The following is a 16351-nucleotide window of genomic DNA, read 5'->3' on the forward strand; positions in this document are numbered from 1 at the left end:
AACTCTCTTTAAAGTTGACACAAAGTTAGCTTCATTGTTTAGAGCAAACATATAAAGCTAACCAAAGTGGGTAACACAAGAATGCACTTCTATATACAGTGTGACCATATGCTAGCAATAGCATTTCCATCCTTGATGCTCAAAGTCCAGCAAACCCTCCTTTGTTCAGAAGTGCAGATCGTACAATGGGAAGTTTCTAAATACAAGCTCGGGAGAACAACTTGTGTTTGGACTTATCTCTCAGACTCCAATCAGTCTGTTTATTTCATATTTACAATATACAAAACAAAAAAGACAACAGTAAACTACCATTCTAACCAGTCCTTTTCCATTTCGCAAAAAACTGGGTATGGTTTGACCTTCTCAAAGTTTCGTTCTTTTCTCAGAGTCACTTTATGTGAAGGGCTCTACCTATAAACACATTCATGAGCAATACTAACGGGTTCATAATCAATACAGGAAACACTCATAAATGTCGACGTCCACTGGCGCATATGGCAAGTTTCGGTGAAACGCGACCCCTGTAACCCGAACACTGATGCTTCTCTTTGGGTCTCAATGTGCAAAAACAACCTCAAAACACTGCAGTTTCACCTTTACATGCGACTGAAGTGTGTAATGCTGCTGTTTTTTAAAAAACTTAACATCCAACGCAAGCTGCGGTTTACGTTTATCAGTGATTCATGCATGCATTATGACTGTCTCTCTCAACCACGTTCCTGAAGGACAACCAACACTACATGTCTAGGATGTCTTCTTTGTCTGTCACACCCATCACAGGTCTTTCAATATTCTTTCAATTTCTGTAATGAGCTGGTGATCTGAATCAGGTGCGTTCGGGTAAGGAGACATGGAAAATGCAGAGCTGGGACTCCTCCTGGAACGTGGTTGAGAAACACTGCATTACGAAAACCTCACTTCCAAGAGTCCGGCCCCTCGACTGCTCTTCTCCTCAGGACATTTTGTGAACTGCATTAGGTAAAACCGAAGGCTTAAAATAATTTTTTTTTTTCTGAAGAAGCAGCAATTGCATGTCCCGCACAAAAAAAATTAAACAATCCACTGGCTTCCAACCTTTTTCACCATCCGAGCTTTTGCAATATAACGCACGTCTTCTAAGCCTCGTTAAATTAAAACTTGAATATTAGGAAATAGACGAATATGCATTTGACAATAATACAATCTGAACATTACTGTTTTAACAGCATGACCTTTAGAGATTACATGGACGCTCTAGGAGCTCAAATATAATGCTTTAACGTCGTGATATGAATTAGATCTCACCAAAAGCACACTAAAAGTACAGATATACAAAAGATTGTACATTTATTTTTTGAGAACTAGCGTTTACGAGAGCTGGGAAATAAAAAGGAAGTCTATTCTTGAAGCACGATCACAGCTAGCTCCAGTTGGGTTTTTTTTTCTCGTCTTTAACATGCTACGGCTTCCTTTTGTCTGTACAACACACTCTTTATGTGTGCGTTTAAACGCGCACGTCGCTCATTACGGCGGGACTGATCGTGCAAACGTTCGTACGAGCGAACAAAAACATCGAAACAACACCGAACACGAGGAGAAAAAGAAACATGTTCATTGGCTCGATACGACTGCGCTACATACAAACTACACTGAAGCTTTTCTCCCTTTCAGAGATGACTGACAAGAAAAAAGAAAGGAAACGGCATGGTGAAGCATCTGAACTCTGCATAGTGTGTGTGGTGTTGAAAATGTGTGTGTTTGTGTGTGTGGATCCCATTGACTCGAGGCCTGTGTGGAGGTGGATGGTGCTCTTTTTGGATTAATTGTACGGACGTAGGAAGGCCGAGACTTTGCTGTGGATGAGGCGAATGAAGGAGCGCGGGAGCATCTCCGTGGAGTCTCGAGTCGAGTACTTGTAGTAATTGTGAGGGTGAGCCAGAACGTCGAACAGTGTTTTAATCAGTTTTTTATCCTGATGAGAAACAAGGACAGAGAAAAAAAAAATGTTTTAGGTTAAAAGCACCAGAGATTTAACGTTTGGAATAATTGGGATCAGAATAAGTCTTTCTATGAATAAATATTATGACAATTTGGTAACACTTTACAATGAGGTTGAATTAGTCAATGTTAGCTAATAGATTTACTAACATTAACAAACAATGAAGAATACATTTATTACAGTATTTGTTCATGTTTTCAAGCATGAATTTGGATGTTAATAATGCAGTAAATGTTGAACTATGATTAATAAATGCTGTAAAACGATTGTTCATAATTACAGTTGAAGTCAGAATTATTAGCCCCCCTTAATTATTAGTTTATTTCCCCCCCCCAATTTCTGTTTAACGGAGAGAATATTTTTTAACACATTTCTAAACATTATAGTTTTAATAACTCATCTCTAATAACTGATTTATTTTATCTTTGTCATGATGACAGTAAATAATATTTGACTAGATATTTTACAAGACACTTCTATACAGCTTAAAGTGACATTTAAAGACTTGACTAGGTTAATTAGGTTAACTAGGCAGATTTGGGTAATTAGGCAAGATATTGTATAATGATGGTTTGTTCTGTAGACTATCGAAAAAAATTTAAGCTATATGGCTAATAATATTGACCTTAAAATGGCATTTAAAAAATTAAAAACGGATTTTATTCTAGCCGAAATAAAATAAATAAGACTTTCTTCAGAAGAAAAAATATTATCAGGCATACTGTGAAAATTTCCTTGCTCTGTTAAACATCATTTGGGAAATATTAAAAAAAAAATCAAAGGGGGAATAATAATTCTGACTATGCATTAACTAAATAAACCATATTGTAATGTGACTGACAATTTATAGGGCCCTAAAATTTCTGCTATAAAGCCACAAAACATAATTAAATGCATTATTTTATTGGCCAGAAGAGAGCTGGACCTCTGACTATAACATTTTTTATTTTTATTTCAGCAAATCATAAGTATAATTACCAAATGTTTCGGTTTTGAATAAATGGTGGATCCATTTCAATTTATAATCAAATAAACCGAGGGCATCAGTTTATTAAACAAAAAAAAAATCATTGTCAGCACATTGTTAATCAGTAATAAACCCTTCTTAATTACCTATAATAATGAAATGAAACCATTAATAAAACCTTCATTTTAATGATTTCTGAAAGACCATGTGTCACTGAAGACTGGAGTAATGATGCTGAAAATTCAGCTTTGTCTCTCAGAAATTAATCACAAACTCATTGACAAAGAAAACAGTTATTTTAAACTGTAATATTATATCACAATATTATTGTTTAACATATTTTAAATCAGTGTTTCTCAACCACGTTCCTGGAGGGCCACCAACACTGCATGTTTTGGATGTCTCCTTTAACACACCCAGGTTTTTCAGCTGATGATCTGAATCAGGTGTGTTTGGATAAGGAGACATGGACAATGTGCAGAGCTGGTGTTCCTCCAGGAATGTGGTTGAGAAACACTGTTTTATATGATATAAATCCATACTTGGGCAGTAAAATATTTAGTTTAAACATTGAAAAAATTCTTAATTATTCCAAACTTTGTAGTGCTTCTCTGTATGTGAGGCCAAAAATCAACAAAGACTATTAGATCTGTCACATTTAAGATAAAAATCCACAAATTTAAGCACCAATTTGAATATATAAATGTAAATATTAGCACGCAGTAGTCAACTTTAATCATTTAAAGTGCAATTTCACAACAATTAAACTGAGCAGTCAAAATGATAAATGGCCAGCAACTTTGAAAAACTGCAATAACTGGTGAGCAAAAAAGTTGCCAAGCCTTGCTAGTATTTATGACTAAAATGCCATTATATATATGCAATTATATATACACAACAACTTTAAAGAAATAAAATAAGCAGGACTAAAAATAATATGATAAACCCTAGAAATATACCAAGTGCACAGATTAAGTGCTTTTTGATATAAAATGTAGTAAAATGAAATGCACTGGTTTTTTTTTTGTTTTTTTTTGCGCCTTCTTGTGAACTGCTGATAAAAAGGTGCTTGTCTTTAGCATATACATATTTACACTCACCGGCCACTTTATTAGGTACAACTGCTCGATAACACAAATTTCTAATCAGCCGATCACAGAAACTCAATGCATTTAGGCATGTAGACATGGTCAAGACGATCTGCTGCAGTTCAAACCGAGCATCAAAATGGGGAAGAAAGGTGATTTAAGTGACTTTGAACGTGGCATGGTTGTTGGTGCCAGTCGGGCTGGTCTGAGTATTTCAGAAACTACTGATCTACTAGGATTTTCACGCACAACCATCTCTAGAGTTTACAGAGAATGGTCTGAAAAAGAGAAAATATCCAGTGAGTGACAGTTCTGTGGGCGCACATGCCTTGTTATTTACAGAGGTCAGAGAAGAATGGCCAGACTGGTTCCAGCTGATAAAAAGGCAACAGTGACTCAAATAAGGACTCGTTACAACCAAGGTCTGCAGAAGAGCATCTCTGAACATACAACATGTCCAACTTTGAGGCAGATGGGCTACAGCAGCAGAAGACCACACTGGGTGCCACTCCTGTCAGCTAAGAACAGGAAACTGAAGCTACAATATACACAAGCTCACCAAAATTGGACAATAGAAGATTGGAAAAACTGGTCTGATGAGTCTTGATTTCTGTTGCAACATTCCGATGGTCAGGTCAGAATTTGGCGTCAACAACATTAAAGAATGGATCCATTCTGCCTAGTATCAATGGTTCAGGCTGGTGGTGGTGGTGTAATATTGTGGGGGATATTTTCTTGGCACACTTTGTGCTCATTAGTACCAATTTTGCATCAAATCAACGCCACAGCCTACCTCTTTATGACCACTGTGTACACATCCTCCGATGGCTACTTACAGCAGGATAACGCGCCATGTCATAAAGCGTGAATCATCTCAGACTGGTTTCTTGAACATGACAATGAGCTTACTGTAATCAAATGGCCTCCACAGTCACCAGAGCTCAATCCAATAGAGCACCTTTGAGATGTGGTGGAACGGGAGATTTGCATCATGGATGTGCAGCCGACAAATCTGCAGCAACTGCGTGATGCTATCATGTTAATATGGACCAAAATCTCTGAGGAATATTTACAGTACCTTGTTGAATCTATGCCACAAAGGATTAAGGCAGTTCTAAATGCAAAAGGGGGTCCAACCTGGTACTAGTATGGTATACCTAATAAGTGGCCGGTGAGTGTAATATATAACTAAAAATTTAAAAATATTAAAGTGAGAAACCTGAGTTTTGTCTTCACTGACCTTGAGTATTTCTTGATGGTTTTCAGAGGCATAAAGCCGTCCGTCTCTTACGATATCTTCAACCAGCTGCTCATAGTCTTCTAAAGAGGACAAAACATATGCATCTAAGAGACAGCGAACACTAATAATAGCAAGGATCACATGTAAAGACTGATCTCGTGACGCACCATCATAAGTGACGTATGGAATCTGGAAACCACGAGCGCTGTTCACATCATTGGATTTGAAGTTGATCCAGAGGCGCCTCGATCGGGCTGTAAATGCAATCGGTCTCTCGTATGTCTGACACGTCTCATAGGTGGTAATAGAGGTTGCAGACCCTGAGTAGAGAAACAGCAAAACCGAAGCTAAAGAAACCACACCACTAACACAGACAGCAGACATCTGATACTTAATACTTCTTACTAATAAGGTCCTACATGCAAGATCATGCTAGATCGCAGCTCTAAATACGTTACCCTTAAAAGAGCCTTTTAGCTCTTAATATTAATAGTAATTAATTCGTAATACCAAGCCTCAAATTGGGAAAATTGAATAAGTGCAATTGATAAAGTCTCCCAGTCCATGTGCTTTTAAAATATGTACAATTAAACAGGCACTTTGATAGTCAAAACATACATAAAGGCTAAATAAAATTTTAATACTTGTGACATCTAATGATACACTGAGGTGTTAAAAATTAAACAGCATTACAACAAAACATTCATGAGCATTTTTACAACATGTGATTGCAGGGTTCAACGCTAAGGATTTTTTTTTAACAGGCCTGATCAGATTTTTACTTGCCCTGCCAATATTTTCACTGGCCCCACCCAAAAATAAAAAAATAAATAAATAAAAATACTAGCTATTTCTTAGCCACAAATAAAAAAAGTGTCAATGTTTGTAAATATAGATTTTATATATTTAAAAAAAATGTAAATGCATGTATAATGAGCAAAATTAAAAATGTTTTGCAAACAAAAGTAGCAAAATGTGCAAGTATTTTGTTGCAAAACAAAAGATGACTGACCTGCCAAACTGACGTCAAACTGTACAAAACATCTCTAAATTTTTTTAGTCGAGATGTAAATGTTTGCAAGACGTTAGAAACAAATGTTTTCTTTTACCATCATCTCTTGATGTTGCCACCATGTTGCTGTCTCTTCGCTGAATTGGTTGTTATGGAAAAAAATAACGTGCTCAACATCCAATCAGATAAGAGGTACTGAGAAAGTAGCTATTGAAGTCTTAAAAACACAGTTTCTCGATTCTGACTGTATTTGCACGCGATTGACAAATAGTCACAGGCAAGTTAAACTTTAGTGACAGGGCATCAGTGGCCCGATCGGGCAAGTAACGATCCTGTCTACTGTCCCGAGCATCTTACAGGCTGGCCCCGGGCCATCGGGCAGTCCTTAATGTTGAGCCCTGGATTGTCCTTAACGTATCATCAAGAGTCATGGGTGTTAATTTTGTTTTGCGTTGTTTGTTTTAACTCTTAAAAGTTGACTCCGATTTTATAAACAAGGACATGATTTCAGCAAATAATCTTTAACATTTTTTCACACCTATCTTTTTATTATTAGCCCCCCTATATTTTTCCCCAATTTATGTTTCAAGAGTTCACACTTAGCTGATGATTAACTATAAAGCTTGTTTGCCATGCTGTCCCGGGAGAGAGCCCTGAGCTTATAAGATCCTCAAACCCTGGGCTCCCTCTTGTTAGCAGGGCGAGAGGGGAGTTTGAGCTCAGGTAGATCTCGAGAACTCCCCCCTCTTATTTCTGGCTAGTGGCTAGTGAAAAAGAGCAAACGCCGCGCATGGAAATGTAAACTGGTTTAGTAAAGACTTTAACCAGATGCATTCTTGCTGTGAGGCAACAGTGAAAATCACTGGCCCGCATGAGGGGGAGTAGGTGTGGGTGGGGGTCATTCTTCAAAATGAAGATACTGAGATAAGAAACTCTGTTTATTTATAGTGAGTTAGGAATCATCTGATTGGTGAATAAGCGTAGCTAATGAGGGACTAGCCGTGAACAATCATAAGCACATGATCTTCTTAAAATTAGTTTATATATAAACTTCACTTAACCGAGAGCAGATTTTTTCAACACATTTCTAAACATAATAGTTTCTATCACTCATTTCTAATCACTGATTTCTTTTATCTTTGTCATGATGACAATAAATAAGATTTTACTAGAAATATTTTTCAGGATACTAGTATTCAGTTAAAGTGACATTTAAAGGCTTAATTAGGTTAATTAGGCAGGTTAGGGTAATTAGGCAAGTCATTGTATAATGATGTTGTGTTCTGTAGACAATAAAAAAAAGCTTAAGGAGGTTAAAAATATTGACCCTAAAATGGTTTTAAAAAATTTAAAACTGATTTTATTCTAGACGAAATTAAACCAATAATGCTGTGTTCAAACCAGACACAAAACGCGCAGATAAATCGCGATATTTGCGCGTAAATAGCCGCGTGAACATTTGAGGTTAATCACTTCATTCGCGCGTCAAATTCACTTCAGAACAGACGCGGATTCGCGTGATGGGCAGGGCTTCTGTCTGCCCGGTGACTCTAGCTTATAGCTTGTTATTATATGAAGAAAATAACAGTGTTTATGTGCTTTATGAAGACTGAAAAACAGCGTCGGTACATTTAGGGTCGTGTCTGAGTCTACTAGTTTCCTTTAGAGGTGCATCCAGCTCTGTGAGCTCATAAACTCCTCCAGAAACTGAACCTGGATGACGGAGGCTTTCAGCGGTGCTTCTGACTGAGCCAAGCCCAGTTTGATGAACTGATGAACTTTTCCCCTGGAACACCGACAACAGGCGATATGTCACAATAGCGCCCCCACAAGAGCAAGCTCCTGATTGGTTAACACCGCGAGAATGTCCGCTTAAGTTCAGATTTTCGAATGCGATTCGTGCGAAACGCGCGTTAAATGCATCAAACGCTCAATTCGCGTTGCGCCCTTCGCATGTATCGCGACATTCGCACCATGCCATTCGCGCAATTTGCATCGTTCGCGCTGCGCCATTTGCGCGTTTGCATTGACTTAACATGTAAATCACTGGTGCTTGATGCGCGTTCCACGTCTGGTGTGAACGCAGCATTAGACTTTCTTTAGAAGTAAAAATATTATAGAAAATACTGTGAAAATGTCCTTGCTCTGTCAAACATTATTTGGGAAATATATTCGAAAAAGAAAAAAAAAACTCACAGGAGAGCGAATAATTTTGACTTCAACTGTATATCTTAAAAGATCCGAGAGTAAATTCATGTAAACTTTTTACTATTTTACTAATTTCTATTTATACAAAAAGAATAGACTTAAAAATATCAACACTGCTTCCAAAGTAAGTGAGGACTGTTTATAATGGTAAAATGGTAAAAGTGGAGGTCGATAATGGTAAACTGTGGAAAAACAGAAAGACGTACAGTTCTTCCTCATGACCAGCACATCTCCACACTCATCCTCAGACGGGAGGAAGATCTCAGGAACCACAATCAGAATCTTGCGTTTGTGTGGAGGGTTGATGGTCCACACACACTCCACATTGGCTGGGTAGTTTCCGGGATAGTTGGGTGACTCGATGTATCCAATGAACTCGCCGATTTCACCCCCGCATTCGCGATCTGAACACAAAAACCCAACAAACAAGACACAATAACAGTCCAACGTTTAGTAAGAATATTTCAGGACATGGAAAACATTTCATTCATAAGAAGGCCAGACACTAAAGGCAAAACACTTGTTTTTGAGCAGCTCATTTTTGGGCCGTTTATTAGGGCCGTTTGGATTTTCAGAATGTTTCAGATTAGTAGAAAGAAAACCAACATCTGAAATAGACATTCACCTCATCTATTTGAGCTTCTAGCACAAAGATGCCCATACTAGAGCCCTCTGGTCAAAGTTAGCCCGTGGTAACCTTTGATTTTGCCCGCCATCCCATCAAAGAAGATGATGGGGAGGATTGGGGCCAATGCATTAGGACAGTCCTTCCTAATTTAACATGACCTTCTTTTTGTTAAGTTAGGAAGCCCAAATAGATGTTTGTCCTTCAAAAGCTATTGCTGAACAGACTTTCCTTGAGAAAGCTATTTGTTGTTCTGGTTTTGATTTCTAGTTTTCCAGAGTGTTAGAGAACTGGATGAAGGGACTCACTCTTGCACTGAGACACACTGATGGCTCCGTCAAAGTCTGTGGTGGTGTTTCCAGGACAGGAAATGCAGTAGTTCTGTCTGAATTCAGCCTGGTAGGTTCCATGAGGACAGCGGATACACCGATGAACTGATGTGTTATAATAATGACCTGGAGAACACAACACTATACACACACACACACACACACATAGACAGTAGTCTAGTTTTAGCTAATTAAATGCTTAATTGGTACATTTCCTATATAGAGCAATGGAAATAAAACTGAGGATAATGTTTTATGTATTTTTAAATGGTTTTGTGCGTGAAGCATTCCGATGTTTATTTTATATATAAACAATTTTTATCTTAAAATGTACATGAAAAGATGCACAAAATTAATGTGTAAAGTTTTCATTAACTAACTAAATTTAAATCCATAAAACACATTAACCATTTAAAATAAAATAAAAAACTAAACAAAAAAGCTAAATAGTTCTAAATAAAATATTACACTGTAAAACTTTATCAAATGAAACGAGTGTAGTTAACTCAAAATTTAGTTAATTCTACTCATTTGAAAAGAGTTTTGAACTGAGTGTTGAAGGTAATGAGTTCATGAAATACCTCATTACTTCAACTTAAATGGAGTAAGTTCACAGTACTTGTAGAGATTAGGTTTTTAACCGTTTGAGGAAACCGATTGCCACAAACCATTTGAGATGACTTAACTTATTGGGTTTAAGAGTTCTCTTCATTTATTTGGTTTTACCGTGGTCAAATTGCTTTGTTTACTCAAATGGATTAAGTTCACAGTACTCATTAGGATTTGTTTTGAGCTTAAATGGTTTGTTGCTATCGGTTTCCTCAAATGGTTTAAGCTACATTAACTTTTTCGGTTTTACGGTGTAGTACATTTGAGGAAAACACTATTACATATTTTAAATGGTTTTGGGAGTCATAATGCCTACATTTTATGCCTGATAAACGTAAAACAAAAATATTTCTTTTAAAATATATACATAAACATGCTAAACAGACAGTTTACTTTATGTAAAGTTATCATAGTTAACAAAATCAGAAATCACACGACTAGTTATTTAAAATAAAATTCACCAAATTAAAATACATTTAAATATATTACTAAATATAATATAGAACATATATTTATAAGGATATTTAAATGGCTTTGTAGGTCAATTTTTTTTTTTTAATGTAACACAAAAACAAAATTATGTCTCTTACCTAACACCAACACATAGGGCCCTATCATAAACCTGGCGCAATGTGGGGCAAGGCACGAGGCAATTGTTGTTTGCTAGTTTTAGCTGGGTGCAAGAGTCGTTTTGACGTTTTGCACCACGCTGTTTGAATAGCAAATGCATTTGCGCTCATATGTGCGCCCATAGGCGTTCTGGTCTAAAAAGGAAGGCGTTCTAAGGCGCACTGCTGGCGCGTTGCTATTTTGAGAATCTATAATAGATTTTTCAATAGACCAGAACAAAGCCGGTCTATTGTCTAACGCAGAGTGCGTTAGTTGTGCGCCTCGCTTACACACTGCTTAATACACACAAGATGTAGAGCAATACGCAAATATCTTTACATATGAAAAAGAATTGGATATTAAGGATATATATATAGGATATAACAAGAATATATATAGGATATAAATATAAAGGATTAAAATATTACAAAACATATTATTTTCTAGCCTACATAAATTAAAAAACCACTGTCTTCATCATCTCGGGGGGCTTTTTCAGTTTATTCCTGGCAATTTGCTTTTGTATAATGTTAACATTATTAGCAGTATTATTTATTATATCCATATTTATATTTGTTTTATTGAAAACAAGCCTAGATTTGTCCACCTGTCAGGTTTTAGACATATGGGGCACAGCATGTGTGTTTGGATATAACTCAGTTTTTTGACCACACTTCATTATTATTGTTCATTTATTCGTTTGCTGGAAATTAGAACTGAATTTAGAAATAGTTTTGAAACAAATCTCTGTGCTTAACAAACTAAATCAAACAAAGTCAGTCATGTAAATAGCGAATGCGCTTATGGCGCGACGCAGCCGGCTCTTAAAGGGAAAGGGAGATGAGACTCTGATTGGTTTATTCTCAAAACACACCTATAACTCATTAAGAGAATAATCTCAACCCTTTTAGCGGATTTTTCCGTCCTTAAAGAGCCCATATTATGGGTTTTTGAAAATTCCCCTCCATGTAGTGTGTAACACAGCTCTAAGTGAAGTGAAGTATCCAGCTAAGGCTTAAATCTGTAAGAATACAGTGTTTAAAACTGTTGATTCATCTATAAAAGAGTCGATTCATAGTGCTTCAAACGAGTCGCCTTGATACCGACTCATTAGGTGTTTCGCCATGACGTACGAACGAAACAAAGTTTTTCACGTGCACGCGCAAACCCGGGAGATTTCAAACCTGAGGCCCCGCCCTCTGACGCAGTAACCCAGACACACACACACACACACACCCACAAACACACGCACACAAACATGCCGGTCGATTGAAGTCACATTGCAGATGGATATATTGAGTCTCTACCCAAAGATGAAACCTCAGCATTATAGCCAAGCAGTTGGAAACTACTGGAAACTTCTGGAAGCTACATGCTACAAAGAATACTTCATCTGCGTTTGTTAAAGGAAGGATCAGTAACTTACTGATGGACATCAGGATGGGTTTCTTCCATTTCTCAAGTGTAAGTACGTGCGGTTAAAGTTGTTGCCTCGTTGACTCTAGCTTGCAAATGTATTTAGTTGTGATTTGTTACTTGTAACCGAGTGTACTGTATCAGGTTAACTGGCTATATTCTCTTATCGCGTGCAAAGTCACGTTAAAAACGCGACGCGTGCTGCTTTGTTTATGGAGCTCCGTGGTAACGTTAGAGGTGTGCATACCCGCGGCTGTCCCCGCGCCAGATTTCTGCGGCGCGGGAATAAATTTCCGAATAAATCGCCGGAGCGGTCGGTAACGGGTTTGATTTGGGACGGGAGCGGGCTGCCTGAGAAAGAGAAAGATGTGTCTGCTTGGTGCTTGTGTGTTAGTGCGCACGCGCGCGTATGAGAGAGAGAGAGAGAGAGAGAGAGAGAGAGAGCGCGAGCGAGAGCTTTATGCTTGGTGCTGTGTGTGTGTTTATACAGATTTTCGGTTTTGTTCTCCCCCGCTCTTTAGCGGGATCGGGCGCGGCGGGCAGAATACGGGGCGGGTTCTAAGGCTAAAACCTGGCGGGTGCGGGCGGAAGCGGGAGCGTTCTCGTCCGGAGGTGTTTGTGTGTGTGTGGCAGCTAAAATCCACGCCTACACTATCTAGCGTGTATGAACTGTAATTACTTTTTAAATTGCTGATTAGCTATTGGCCATTTCACTCTCTGACTGAAGGCAGTCGACCAATCGCGACAGACTGTCATCGGTCCAATCAGCGCAGATTAGCTTCGCGCTAAGGAGGGGTTTGGGAACAAATGAATCACTGAACGATTCATACAGGAGTCGCTGGGATAATTAGGTAAAAATAAATGCAGATTATAAGACCATGAAAGTGTTTTTTGACCTTGCATGCATATTAGACTGTTGTTGGAGACCCTTACAACCAAGATATGACCCTATTTCATGTATAATATGGGCTCTTTAAATTAGCAAAAGTGGATTCTGACATGCCCTGAATGCGTTGGCACCCTGCGCTTTGCACTTTGCGCATGGATCGTCAATATAGAGCCCATAATCTTATGTTAAGTTATGACAGTTAACTAAATCTACAACCATAAATTAGTTTAGCTATTTGAAATATAATACTACCCCAACATAAACAGCAAACACTAAATAAAATAAAACTGAAATACTTCAGCTAGCTGCCAAATAAAAACTTATAAATAATAATAATGTAATTAATCTGAATACATTATATAATTATTTTCATTTATTATTTTGTATTAATTATACATTTTACATCTGATATACAGAATTTTTTTTTTTTTTTTGCCTATTTATGGTCATTTTTTGCTTGTAAATGTGCACCGAAGGCAAAAAGCCTGACCTTTGACCTCGCAGTCATTGAATGAACTGGCGCCCTCTCTTTTAGTACTGAGTCCACCTCCACAGGAGAAACAGAGGGTCCGTCCTGGATCTGGCTGGTATTTTCCCAATGGACACGGCTGACAGGGCTTGAACCCGTCGCTGGAGAAATGCCCTGGTGGACACTGACCTGTAAACAGTCCGAAATCACCCTTAGCTTCATCTCCTTTACCAAAATCACCAATACAAATGAAAACTGTAAAACAAATGTTTAGAGTATTTGACTTTAACAGAGTTTAAAAATCTTGATGGTTGTGTGCGTCTTGTCTATCAAATCTGATCTATCGGGTTGAAGTCAGGTGATGGGCTGGGCCATTCCACAGCTTGATTTTCTTTCTCTGAAAGCATCTGAGAGTCTCACTGGCAGTGTTTTGAGTAATTGTCTTGCTAAAATGCCCACTGTGGTTTCATCTTCATTACCATGCTAATGTAGATGTTGGACTGAAGGAGCTAATATTCATTTACACTGAGGAAGGGCAGAGGGTTGCTGAAGTACTACTGAAAGATTTCAGCTGCTGCCTGGGCTTTCACTGCCTTTCTTACAATGCTTTTCCCTCTGTCATTTCATTTTATTACTCATAACTTCAATTGTAAACTAAATAAACTTGTTTTCTGGGCATATATGGATTTCTTTGCTTGTTACCAACACCAGGGGGAAATTTCAAGTCAACAGCACCATTAGAAATATGTTTTCGGAGAAAAAGGATGACATGTTTAATACTAATTTCCCCCATTGAACATATATGCTTTTGTTCTTAAATGCTGTTTTTATATAAACCCTGGAGAAGGACATGCGTATTACCTGCACATGACGTGATGTTGCGGGCTCCTTGTGGGCCATGCCGGTCTCCTCCAGGACACAGATCGCAGGCAAGCTGACCTTCCCGCTCCTGGAAGGTTCCCGGTGGGCACTGGATGCATCGCTCCTGCTCCCCATGGTAATATGAGCCAGGCAAACATCTGACTGAGAAAGAGTAGCCAGCAGAGGGAAGCAGTGAAGGAAACCACAGACACATGAAGCTTTCCAAACAGGACATATCGCCCTCTCAAGGGCACTTTGGAGTGAAAATACAATCACAGCCATCATACAGAGGCGCCGTTTCAAAATAAGGCCAAGCAAAAAAGTGCTGGGTTTCAGACAGTTCCAACATAGTGTCCCTTCACAAATCGGTTAAGTAAACTTGATCATGTTTACCATTTAAAGTGGATTGAACATAAACAATTAAGTTATCCCTACCTCACTTTAAATAAGTAGTTTTAACAAGCAGCAAAAGTCATTTTTGGAGTGACAAAAAGTCTATTGGGTCCAATCATAATCCCGGCTCAAGGCGGTGCAAGGCGCAACGCAATTGTTGTGTGCTAGTTTGCAAAATTCAGTTTGACGTTTTGCACCACGCTAAAATAAAAAAGCAAATGCATTTGCGCTCATATGTGCACCATTAGGCGTTCTGGTCTAAAAAAGGAGGTGTTACGGCTGATTTATACTTCTGCGTCAAGCGCACGCATATGCTGCGCATTGACGCATAGCCCTACGCCGTGGCCGTTGGCGACGTGCACCTCTTAAAAAATGTAAGAACATTTCGCAACGACGCGAAGCGCAAGCTCTGTGATTGGTCGGCTTGGTTGCGCTGACGAGTCTGGGTGGGACCAAGAGCCACATGAGTGGCGCGAGCCCAATGGAGCGATTGTTTACAAGTGTGGTGTCCTGTGAAGGAGCTCCGGATGGAAAGTTTTGTTTTGTGTTTACCTTATAGTTAAAGTTGTTGCACGTCCGCCGGTTCCTGCCTCAAAATAAGCTAGTTTAAACCACTTGTACATTCAGGAAGCGTTCAGAAAAAACAAAACATCAACTCGACACAGAGAACATTAACACCTCACTGCCAACTAGCGTTTCGGAAGTGTTAATGCAGACCAGCAGAGACAGCGCGCAGAAGTATGAATGCACAGCTACGCACGTTGCATGCGTCGTTGGTTACGCCGGTCACTTGACGCAGAAGTATAAACCAGGCTTCAAGGTGCATTGCTGGCACATTGCTATTTTAAGGAACTAGTCGTTCACCCCGCTTAAACATTTCTTAAAACACGCAGGATTTACAGCAATACACAAATATCTTACAAATGAAAAAAAAAATTTAAGTAATAAAACATTACAAAATTATTATTCTCTACATAAATATAAAAACCACTGCCTTCATGCCTTCTTCATCTCGGGGGGCTTTTTCAGTTCATTAATGACAAGTTGCTTTTGTATAATGTTATTATTAGTTGTAGTATTATTTATTATATGCATATTTATATTTATTTTATTAAAAACAAGCTTAGATTTGTCCACCTGTCAGGTTTTAGACATGGGGCACAGCATGTGTATTTGGATATAACTCAGTTGTTTGACCACACTTTATTATTATTGTTCATTTATTCGTTTGCTGGAAATTAGAACTGAATTTAGAAATGGTTTTGAAACAAATCTTTGCGCTTAAACAAAATTAATTATGTATAAGCTAATGGATGTCTGTGCGCAAAACACGTTTCCTTATCTATGAAAGTGAAAGTAAAGAATGAGGAGGCTCTTTCTCGCGCTGCAGATGCTCTGAGTAACTGTTTTCTCGCTAGTAAAGAAAGCTCGGTTTTTCCACTTACAAAGTCCGCAATGTAAATAGCAAATGCGCCATGACGCGATGCAACTTTCTCTTAAAGGGAAAGGGAGATGAGACTTTGATTTGTTTCTTCTTCAAACACACCTATAAATAATTAAGAGAGTAAGCTCAAGCCTTTTAGACCATGCGCCACGGTGCAAAGCGGATTTTTTTGTCCTTAAAATAACAAAAGTGGATTCTGACACGCCCTTAATGC

General features: G+C 38.3%; 1 protein-coding gene across 4 annotated transcripts in view; it reads right to left on the bottom strand.

Annotated features, from left to right (window-relative positions):
* Nucleotides 1-224: 224 nt before the first annotated feature.
* scube3 (signal peptide, CUB domain, EGF-like 3) overlaps nucleotides 225-16351 on the bottom strand; it is a 315447-nt gene continuing 299320 nt past the window's right edge. For 3 of the 4 annotated variants that reach the window (XM_073937886.1, XM_073937885.1, XM_021469709.3), the window contains 7 exons: nucleotides 14301-14462; nucleotides 13461-13628; nucleotides 9427-9588; nucleotides 8700-8897; nucleotides 5441-5593; nucleotides 5274-5353; nucleotides 225-1951 (listed from right to left, as the gene is read on the bottom strand). In XM_073937886.1, the coding sequence (XP_073793987.1) occupies nucleotides 1799-1951; nucleotides 5274-5353; nucleotides 5441-5593; nucleotides 8700-8897; nucleotides 9427-9588; nucleotides 13461-13628; nucleotides 14301-14462 (1076 nt within the window). In that variant the 3' untranslated portion in view covers nucleotides 225-1798. 4 annotated transcript variants of the gene reach the window in all.

This window comes from Danio rerio, chromosome 23 (genome assembly GCF_049306965.1).
Source record: "Danio rerio strain Tuebingen ecotype United States chromosome 23, GRCz12tu, whole genome shotgun sequence".
Taxonomy (NCBI): domain Eukaryota; kingdom Metazoa; phylum Chordata; class Actinopteri; order Cypriniformes; family Danionidae; genus Danio; species Danio rerio.